General features: G+C 47.0%; 1 protein-coding gene across 2 annotated transcripts; it reads left to right on the top strand.

The window, feature by feature from the left end:
• The first annotated feature begins 1,114 nt into the window (after positions 1-1,114).
• Positions 1,115-5,572, top strand: DUSP6 (dual specificity phosphatase 6). Of its 2 annotated transcripts, XM_010804772.4 has the most exons (4): positions 1,115-1,179; positions 1,288-1,978; positions 2,554-2,991; positions 4,041-5,572. In XM_010804772.4, the coding sequence occupies exons 2-4, from the start codon at positions 1,579-1,581 to the stop codon at positions 4,346-4,348; spliced, it is 1,146 nt and encodes a 381-aa protein (XP_010803074.1). In that variant the 5' UTR covers positions 1,115-1,179; positions 1,288-1,578; the 3' UTR covers positions 4,349-5,572. The 2 variants fall into 2 exon arrangements, with proteins under 2 accessions (XP_010803074.1, NP_001039660.1); NM_001046195.1 differs by having other exon boundaries at positions 1,127-1,978; positions 4,041-4,805.
• Positions 5,573-10,306: the final 4,734 nt, after the last annotated feature.

Below are 10,306 nucleotides of genomic sequence, written 5' to 3'. Positions count from 1 at the left end.
TCTCCATTCTGACATGCCTCGGTCTACAGTAAACCAATCGGCGAGCCCCACTTGAGCCCCCGCAGCCTGCAGGCTTTGCGGGAGGACTTCCCCATGCTTTGCGGATGGTGGGGACAGCCGGCCCGGCTCCGCGTGCCCGGGTGCACCGCGTCCAGGCAGCCCCTCCAGGGAGGCTCCTGTGTCTGGAAGCTGAGCTCGCTGCTCAGAAATGATTAACGAGCACTACCACCCAGCGCGCAGTGGGTGACTGCGGGGACCGGGGAGGGGGTGCTTGGATCCCCGGAACAATGGCTTATAACGCCCCACACCGCCCCAGAAATAAAAGCATCAGACTGCCCAACGACTTTGTTCCGGCAGTCTCCACTGGTTTTTAAAAAATTAATTAAAACACCGTTTTTTTAAAAAAAGGCTTGCTTCCTATTATCTGGACTTCCAAGCATTTGATTGCTTGCTTAAAAATGTTTGAACAAAATCCTGGTTTGTTTCAAAAGATGTTGGATTAGCATTTAACACCTCATCGGTCACTAAAGCCCAGGCAGTTTACCAGCCCCAACAGAGCCTCGGCTAAAAGAACATCAGAGCAAACAGAGCTGGGCTTTTAAAACTGGCAAACAAACGCCACACACACTGCCTAAGGCGGGGTGGGGTGGGCAATGGTGAACTCCAGTGCAAATGAGTTTAAAAGGAAGAAAAGGGAAAAAGTCAGCACAAGTTTCTCTAAAGCTAGCTTGCGCTCACAGGCGTCGCGAACAAGGGCTTTTGTGCCCGCTAATTGCACCATTTGTGCGCAAAAGTTCCGACGCGAAGTGTGAACTCTCAACAGAAGGAAACATGAGACAACTGAAGTGCCCTGGTTTGTGTGCCCTGCTCCTCCTCCGCCGCCGCCTCCTCTTCTTTCTCCTTCCTCCCGCGGAGCCCGCTGTTGCAGCTTGTTTGCACTGGGGCTTATCCGGAGCGGAAATTCCTTTCCGTTTTTGTGAATGACAAACTCATTAACAATTCATCAACACAACCTGTTCCAGCCGGCCCGTCCCCACGGCAACAGCCCCTTCCGCAGAGCGCTCATTGGCTGGCCCGGAGAATGTATCCATTGAGACGCTCGCTGTTTGTATCCATTGAGGAGCTGCCTTGCGCAGGGGGTGTGCGAGCGCCGAGGCCAAGAGAGAGTGAGCAATCGAGGTTTGAATAATCCTAGGAGAAAGACGGCCGGGTGGATTTGAGGTGCAGTCTTGGAGGGAGGGATTAGGAGCCGCTGGACTTTTCTTTTCTTTCCTCCCTTCTCTGTAGCACGGAGTCCGAATTAATTGGATTTCATTCACCCTAGAGGAACAAAACTGTCTGGGCAGCTTCATTCAGAGAGATTCATTGACACCGAGAACGAGCGGCTGCAGCCGGGTGCAGAGGGAACCGCCGGCTTTACTTCGGTCTCGCCTGCCCCAACCGCTATCCCGGCTTGGGAAAGGCGAGGTGGACTCCAACCCCGCTCCGAGAGCGGCGGCTTCCCGCGGCGCGCTCGGCCTCTGCCTGCCCCGAGGGGCGTCTGATAGGCACCCCGCCCTCTACGGCAGCTCGACCCCCATGATAGATACGCTCAGACCCGTGCCCTTCGCGTCGGAAATGGCGATCAGCAAGACGGTGGCGTGGCTCAACGAGCAGCTGGAGCTGGGCAACGAGCGGCTGCTGTTGATGGACTGCCGGCCGCAGGAGCTGTACGAGTCGTCCCACATCGAGTCCGCCATCAACGTGGCCATTCCAGGGATCATGCTGCGGCGCCTGCAGAAGGGCAGCCTGCCGGTGCGCGCGCTATTCACGCGCGGCGAGGACCGGGACCGCTTCACCCGGCGCTGCGGCACCGATACCGTGGTGCTCTACGATGAGAGCAGCAGCGACTGGAACGAGAATACGGGCGGCGAGTCGGTGCTCGGGCTGCTGCTCAAGAAGCTCAAGGACGAGGGATGCCGGGCGTTCTACCTGGAAGGTACGAGCCGGGGAGCTCCGCGCAGGGGGGCCAGGCGGAGGACACCGAGCTGCGAGCTGCAGGCAGGGCGCTCGGCCGGCGCTTCTGAACCCACTGCTGCGCCAGGGGTTGTCTGCCTGTCCCCCGGCTGCGAACCCTCGTGCGTCCGGCACCCACGAGCTTGGCCCGCGAGGAACCGGCCCGCTTCCGGCCGCACTCTTGGGCCATTTCTTTCTAACCACCTCTGCTTCCTACCCGAAATGTTCTTTCCCTACTTTCTGTCGTTCGGTTTTTGATTCAGATTTTGCAGGACGGTTGTGGTGCAGATTGGCACCTTCTAGCCCTTCAAGATATTCGGAAAAGTTGCCATTTTGTTCATTTCCGGATTCAAAAGAATGAGGGTTCCCAGGGTGGGCGGGCCCGTTCGTTCTGTTCCCAAGGGTGCACATTTAGTGTCTTTCTCTTACATTTAGTTTCGCGTGTAGGGGGGGTTGGTAGGGTTCTGTGGTGTGTTTATGCGTGCGGCTGTGGCTCTCAAAGCTGTGAAAACTACTACGGGATCTCGGGTTACATGATTGTTTTTCTCCTCCTGGCAGGTGGTTTCAGTAAGTTCCAAGCCGAGTTCGCCCTGCACTGCGAGACCAATCTAGACGGCTCGTGTAGCAGCAGCTCGCCACCGTTGCCAGTGCTGGGGCTCGGGGGCCTGCGGATCAGCTCCGACTCCTCCTCGGACATTGAGTCTGACCTTGACCGAGACCCCAATAGTGCAACGGACTCGGATGGCAGCCCGCTGTCCAACAGTCAGCCTTCTTTCCCTGTGGAGATCTTGCCCTTCCTCTATTTGGGCTGTGCCAAGGACTCCACCAACCTGGACGTGTTGGAGGAGTTTGGCATCAAGTACATATTGAACGTCACCCCCAACTTGCCGAATCTCTTTGAGAATGCAGGAGAGTTCAAATACAAGCAGATCCCCATCTCGGATCACTGGAGCCAAAACCTGTCCCAGTTTTTCCCTGAGGCCATTTCTTTCATAGGTGAGACTAATGAACAATTCTTGCTCAGACTTTTAAACGCAGAATTCCTCACCATTCTTAGAGTTTAAGCTGTTCATCTTTCTCGCTGCTTGCTAATTTGTGGGACTGCAGGTCTCAAATGTTCCAGGACCGTTCTTGATTCTGGTATATCTTCTTCCTTAAAAAAAAAAAAAAAAAGTGCCTTTTGACAAGGTTGCAGACCACAGGTGTATTGCAAATTTTGTCTGTTGTTTGACTGACTCCAGTCGTTTGAAAGAGGGGCCATTTGTAAGTAGACAGCAGGATTTTCCCACCATCTTTGGACTGGAGGAGGGCCCGGTAGAAGTACTCTTGGTAAACAGGAATCCTAGCATGACTTAATAATTTTAAAAGAACGACCTGGGAGTTGTTTTAGGACACCAAGTTAGTTGTTGGAAAGCTCTGTGAATGCGAGATGCTGTAATCCAACTAAATGTTACTGTGATACCGGTTCACAGTGAGACAGTGAGGGTAACCTGAGCCCAGCAGGAAGAACTGTGGGCTGAAAGCCTGGAGAAGCGAATCTCCAGGCATTGTAATGCATTTCCTATTACAAAGGAACTCATTTTCAGGCCATGTCGACATCCTGTTCCTCCTAATGGGCTGTCCCCTGTGACTTCCCTCTCTCTTTTCTGAAATGCCTGAATACCTCCATTGTTCGCTGCACAACAGTTGGAGAATAATTTAATAGACCCTTGCAGTCTGCTTGTCTGTATAAAAGGCATTCACGACCATATTGCAGGGTTTCTGGTATTCACATGCTGAGGCAAAGAATGCACACATTAAGGGGTTTTGTGTGGCAGAAACTTAATACAAAAGCTCCCTTTTCAGAAAATATCTGAAATATGTAATTGTGCCCAGTGTACATGTTTTAGCCCAGTGATACATTTTCTGCTGCCTGCAGGGCTCAGCTGCCACACACAATTATTTTTTAATGTTTAGTATTATTATTACTCAGGTTTTAGACTGATCGTTCACAAAGGGGGATTTTCGGTCTACTGATATTTTTCCCTTTCTTTTTCTGTTTACAGATGAAGCCCGGGGCAAAAACTGTGGCGTCCTGGTGCATTGCTTAGCTGGCATCAGCCGCTCGGTCACTGTGACTGTGGCTTACCTTATGCAGAAGCTCAATCTGTCGATGAACGATGCTTATGACATTGTGAAGATGAAGAAATCCAACATCTCCCCCAACTTCAACTTCATGGGCCAGCTGCTGGACTTCGAGAGGACGCTGGGACTGAGCAGCCCCTGTGACAACCGCGTCCCCACACAGCAGCTCTATTTCACCACCCCCTCCAACCAGAATGTCTACCAGGTGGACTCTCTGCAATCCACGTGAAGGGCACCCCCCGCTGGGATGTGTCCAGCCGATCTTGAGCAGTTTCTCTTAGCAGCATCAGCCAGGCTGCTCTCTTTGTATGTGGCCCCAGGTGTCAACAGGACACCAGCTGTCTGTATTAGACAAGGTTACCACGTATGGCATTGGTTATTCCCAAGGGAGAGATTTGCTCCCTTCCTGTTGGAAGAACAGGACCTGCTGTATAGATAGAGGCAGTAGGTTTGCTCCACACCCCTGTGTACAGCCTACCCCTGCAGGGACTGGGATTCGAGGACTTCCAGGTACATAGGGTAGGACCAAATGGTAGGGTAGGAGCATGTGTTCTTTAGGGCCTTGTATGACTGTTTCTTTTGCATCTGGAACTGATTCTATATTGTCTTCAGTGAAGACCGATTCAATTTTGCATATAGAGGAGCCAAAGAGAGGTTTCAGCTCTGTATTTGTAGTATCAGTTTGCAAAAAAAAAAAAAAAAGAAAAACAAAAATAAATAATCAATCAAATGAATCTCATATTCCATTTGATTATTGTAAATATTTGATCTTAAATCACTTGACAGTGTTTGTTTGAACTGTGTTTTTCCTTTGATGGGTTTAAAAGAAATCATCCAAAGGGAGAAAGAGCAGTTTGCCACTTAAAAACAATGGAAACTTTTGCTCTTTTTGAATCCAAAGGATATATTTGCAGCATGCTCAACGTTACCAATTCTGAATGACATTTTCATGGACACTGAATGATCATGGAGACCTTGTTATGGTGCAGTCTTCAGTCTCTTTCATATATCTTCCTTGTGACTTTTTTTCTCCTTAATGTAGTTTGATTCTGCCTTATCTCTGTAAATATTTTGATTTGTATTGTCTCAAAGGGGATATCTTGGAAAGACACCAAAATCATGGGCTCACTTTTTTTGTTGTTGTTGAAACTTCAGCTGTGCTAAACAGTATCTTACCTCTGTACAAAATTCTTCAGGGAGTGTCACCTCAAATGCAATATTTTGGGTTGGTTTCTTTCCTTTTTAAAAAACAATTTGTGTGAAACTGGAAGCGTGTGTGTGTGTGTGTGTGTGTGAGCATGGGTACTACTCATTCGATAGGCGACATGCATATGATTGTGAAGGAAGGAGACAAGTGGCTCCATATGTTCATGGTATAAAGTTCTGAGCTGAAATTTTATTATAAGAATGTAAAACCTTAAATTATTAATAAATAACTATTTTGGCTATCAAATGTGTATTTTTTCTAAATCTCTCCTTAATTGTACTTGGATGTGAAGTGATAAATTTTAGGATTTTTCATTTGGGGATTGATACTGGATTATTTAAAATACATGTAGGAATACTGGGGCAAAGTTCTCATCTCAAACTATTTCCAAGAAGTCTTCAGGTACAGTTTATGAAATTAACCTTTTGCTTCAAGTAAAAGTGATGTAATGGAAGGGATTGACTATATCATTTCCTATGAGTGTCAGTGTGAAATTCTCAGTCGTGTCCGACTCTTTGTGATCCTATGGATTATAGCCCGCGGGGCTCTGCTGTCCATGAAATTCTCCAGGTGAGAATACTGGAGTGGGCAGCCATTCTTTTCTCCAGAGGATCTTCCCCACCCAGGGGTTGAACCAGGGTCTCTTGCATTGCAGGCAGATTCTTTACCATCTGAGCCACCAGGGAAGTTCATATCATTCCTATGGACAAAATATAGTAAGTCTGGCCTATTTAAGAAAACCGTGATCCTCTTGAAGGAAAATAGTGTACTAAGAGCATAGCTTTCTGAAATGACAGTATTTAGATACTCATGAATAGTCACAAAGAGAAGGCATCAGAATAACAAAATGACAGCATTAACCTCTCTTGATTTTCCCTGACAGGGTCTTCTGCTCAGTAATACACATAGCAGGAAGAAAGTAGAGATAATTATTTCTCTGGTTTGTAACTGGCACTTCTACCTGCAAATTCTAGTCTTGGAATAGTAAATGAATCAGATGGTGTCTCCCCTTTCTGGTGTTCATGGCAGACCACAGCTCAGCGTTCTCCCTGAGTCTGGACGTGGCCACAATTTCACATTAGCGCTTGAAGCATCACCACTCTTGTCCTAATGTGCTTTATGCGTAACTAATTTAGAATGTGGGCCAGAAACCCCTGTTGAAAAAAAGTTTTTTTTTATGTTGAGGTTATTTTGAACCATTAATTTTCAAGGTAAAAGCTTAATATTCTGTCATTTCCCTCAGGACATCCCTCTCCTTGTCTCGAGTGACCAAGTACACAAAATAAAAAGTGTATGAAATCAAAAGAACTAGAACATAATTTCCAGCCCCTTTTGAATGAGCTTAGTCCCTTTGTCTGCAGTGGAGAGAAAAATGAGCTTTTCACTCACACGGTACATGTGAGATGTCAGTTGGATTATCTGCTAGGAGGCAAATAACCCTGATTCTATGGCAATTGTATCAAGCTGTCCCGTGTGACTTTTAGCAGCTAAGCATGTACAAAAGGCAGAAACAGTGCAGAAAAATACCAAGTCAGTCCCTCCCATTTGGGTGCCCTGAGTCAGCCGGAGCTCCGAAAGGAGAAGTGGGTTGCAGTTCAACTTGGCTCGTGTTAATCCGGTTCTGAACGGTTTCCGCTCCTGGCATTCCCTAAACTGCCTCTTCAAAGTAGGGATTTGCGAGCAGCCTTAGCAATTTCCTGTCCAGCTGCAGCTCAAGTAGCTGTGTGCTTTTCTCCTCCCTTCTCTTTTCTCTGATTTCTTTTCTCTTTTCTCTTTCTTCTCTCTTTAATACGGGCGGTGGATAATTTTAGTGCATTTCCTCTTTGTGGATTATCGTCTCCTTTCCTTCTAGAACTTGCAAACACTGAGTTCCTTCGGCTCTGCTCAGGCCGACAGCTGGCCTCCCTGGCACTTCCTCTCGGTTCACTGTGGGCTTGTTGTTTGTCAGTCCACTTCTGAAATTAATAATGTTTTCTGGCCGAATGCCACAAGCCATTACCACAAAGGGGAAGTAACACATATGAATAGCAGGAAGCCATGCAGGGTCACAGTGTGAGCTGAGCTTGCGGTGGGAGCATAATTGAGCCCAGCCCATTCAGCAAGTGTCTGACATCGATTTGGGGGAGAGGGAGCTCCCTGCCTTTAAGCAGCTCAAGCTGTGAAAAAAAAAAAAAAAAGTTTCCAATAAATTGGTAGCAAATGGTCTTTGTCATCAGTGCAAATAAAAGAGAGGGAGCAAGGAGAGTTGAGGGCCCCCATAAAGTTGCAATGTTAGGGATTTCTCCCCCTTCTCCTGGTATATTGTTTCATAAGGCTGGTGAACAGAGTCGGGGCCAGCTTCTCTCCATTGCCACAAAGGGCCTCATGTTAAATGGGGATTTTTACGGTTCACACAGGCCAGAAGATTCAAAGAGCTATTCTCTTTCTCTTTCTTCTCTGGAAGGTGGAGGGTTGTAAATGACAGCGTGGGCCCCCACCTCTCCCCGCGCCTCCTTTCTCCGGGCCGGCCCTCGTTCCTTTGGTGCCTTTGTGCTTGCAGGAGCCCCCGTGAAGGCGATCGTTTTGCATCTTGGAGTTAGGCTCACTTCCTGAATGGAGCCCTGCCTGGTTACTAGGGCAACCTTTCCCAGCAGCTGCAGCTCCCCGGCCTCCCCCCTCACCTGCTGTCCCCGTTAGTGGCTTCCTCAGGTCTCTGAGCCAGCTACCTTTCCTGGCCTTCTGCAGGGAGCTGCGGGAGGCGGTGGCTTTCGTGGAGGTTTTCTGCAGGTTTCCTGGGACTGCTGGAGACTTAGAAAATGTATTGCTTAATGGTCAAAATTGGTCTAAGGGTTAATATCAGACTTCGAAAGGGTTATCTGGGGATAGAAATACCAGCACAACCTTCAAAGGAGTGAAAACGGAGGCTTGCTTGACCCAACAATTAGAAGCCCTAAACTTCACTCTCACTAATGAATCAGAAGCCCTGGGCAAGTTACCCAATCTCACTGCATCTTTCTCTCTCTCTTTTTTTTCTTGTCTGTAAAGTGAGAGAGTTTTTCTCTTTCATTGTAGGATTCTCTTATCTATTCCAGTGCTCTGGTACACATACTAAATGGTAAAATGAGCTGCAGATCAGGGGAAACAAATAACATGTACTAAGGCTATTAGATACTGTACTTCAAGTACAATATTATCTCATTTAATCCTCAAAGCAGCTTTGAGATGAGTCCTATTATTATCCTGATTTTCAATGAGGAAACTGAGGCAGGGAGAGGCCAGCAGAGCCTACGGTCAGCTCGTGGGAACTGGTACAATTGAGCGTTGAAGCTTTAGCTCTTCCTGTTGCAAAACTGCTTGTCATCAGAATTTTCTCTTTGTAAAGTCCTGTGATGCTGACTAGGAAGTGGTGACCCCATTTCACAGCCGAGGAAGTGGAGGAAGCAGGGGTTAAGTGACCTGCCAAATCAAACCCAAATCAACAGAGTCAGAGGACCCTGGCTGATGTGTCATCGGAGAGAAATCAGCCTGCCTAGACGATGCCACCCTCCCTCTACTGGAGAAGTTGCTCTGTCTTGGGCCTATGGGCCCAGAATTACAAACCTGATTTTCCTAAGAATCTCTAGAGCAGCTAGCAACAGGCCAGCTGGCCCTGACCCTTGCCCATACTCCCCTTTCAGGATTACACAAGTGAACTGGCCCCAGAGAGAGTCACTTCCTCCCTGTGATCCAGTTGGAAGAAAACTTGCCTGGTGATGGGGCAGGAGGGGAAGGGGAGAGGGGAAGGAGGGGGAGGGGGAGAGAGGGAACCATGGAGAGCTGCAGAATAAGAGAGGCATGTTAGAAGCAAATGGAGAAGCAGAATACAAGGGCAGATCATGTGAAAGCTGGCTGTAACTAAATATTCTTGAAAAGTCATCTAAAATCTCAATCTTCAGACTTCAAACTGCTTCAAAAGGATTATTTTGGGTATAAATTTATATGTCATTCCTCACATACAAGATTCGCAGACTTTCAAATACACATACTCCTCGCATGTTCCTACTACAGTGGTCCCTGAATTAGTCTGGTTTTGGTGATGAAATCTCTAAACTTCTTTAAAGTCCACAATTGATTTCCTAAGAGTATCTAAGGGCACAGAACAAAGTTCAAACAATTCACAAATATTTATCCAGGCCTTGATCTGTGTTGCACTGCTTGGTTGAAACAAGTTTAAAATAAAAAGTAACCGGACTGAAGACTTAACAGGCCCTCAAAGGCTGATGAAAACAAAGTCATGTTTCAAAGTGTAACCTCTCAATTTTTCTGCTGGTGCTCCAAGTCAAAGCGGAAGCCCAAAGGAGCTATTGGGCAAGTACTTGTATGTCCTTACCTGAGGCAACAGTCAAAATTATATATATATATATATATATATTTTTTTTTTTTTACCACCATTAGGCTCCTCTGTCCATGGAATTCTCTAGGCAAGAATACTGGAGTAGGTAACCATTCCCTTTTCCAGGGGATCTTCCCAACCCAGGGACTGAACACAGGTCTCCTGCATTGCAGGCAGATTCTTTACTGTCTGAACCACCAGGGAAGCCCTTAGATCTGATATTTTATTTTTTATATGGGAAAGGATTATTAGCCCACATGTTTGCAGTTTGGCCCACCCACTTCCCTATTTTGTCATGGAAAATACCTTTAGAAACTGTTCGCAGGCTTTTAATAATGAGAAGTTTTGGCCTACCATACCTCCAGAAATGAACTCTTAGGCACACAAAGGGAAAAAATATACACGATTTGATAATGACATCCTCAAAAGCACTAAGCCAAAAAAAAAACAAAACGAAAGAAAGAAAAAAAAAAAAGGTGCTTCTTCTAACTAGAATTCTCCTTTTCCTGCATTTGGAGACAAACTAAGTATTTATTACATTAAGGATTTTCCACTAAGTCTAGTTTACTTCCTATTGCAAAATGCTAACAGGATAAGGAAGAAAGAGGGGAGGGTACAGAAGACGTTCT

Source organism: Bos taurus, chromosome 5, assembly GCF_002263795.3.
Source record: "Bos taurus isolate L1 Dominette 01449 registration number 42190680 breed Hereford chromosome 5, ARS-UCD2.0, whole genome shotgun sequence".
Classification (NCBI taxonomy): Eukaryota; Metazoa; Chordata; class Mammalia; order Artiodactyla; family Bovidae; genus Bos; species Bos taurus.
Note: the sequence above shows the minus strand (reverse complement) of the source record. Positions and strands in the feature narration are given on the sequence as shown.

Coding starts and splice junctions, on each gene's coding strand:
- DUSP6 (XM_010804772.4), top strand. CDS start 1,579: ATGATAGATACGCTCAGACCCGTGCCCTTCGCGTCGGAAATGGCGATC. Junction 1,979..2,553: donor CCGGGCGTTCTACCTGGAAG/GTACGAGCCGGG, acceptor TCCTCCTGGCAG/GTGGTTTCAGTAAGTTCCAA. Junction 2,992..4,040: donor TGAGGCCATTTCTTTCATAG/GTGAGACTAATG, acceptor TTCTGTTTACAG/ATGAAGCCCGGGGCAAAAAC.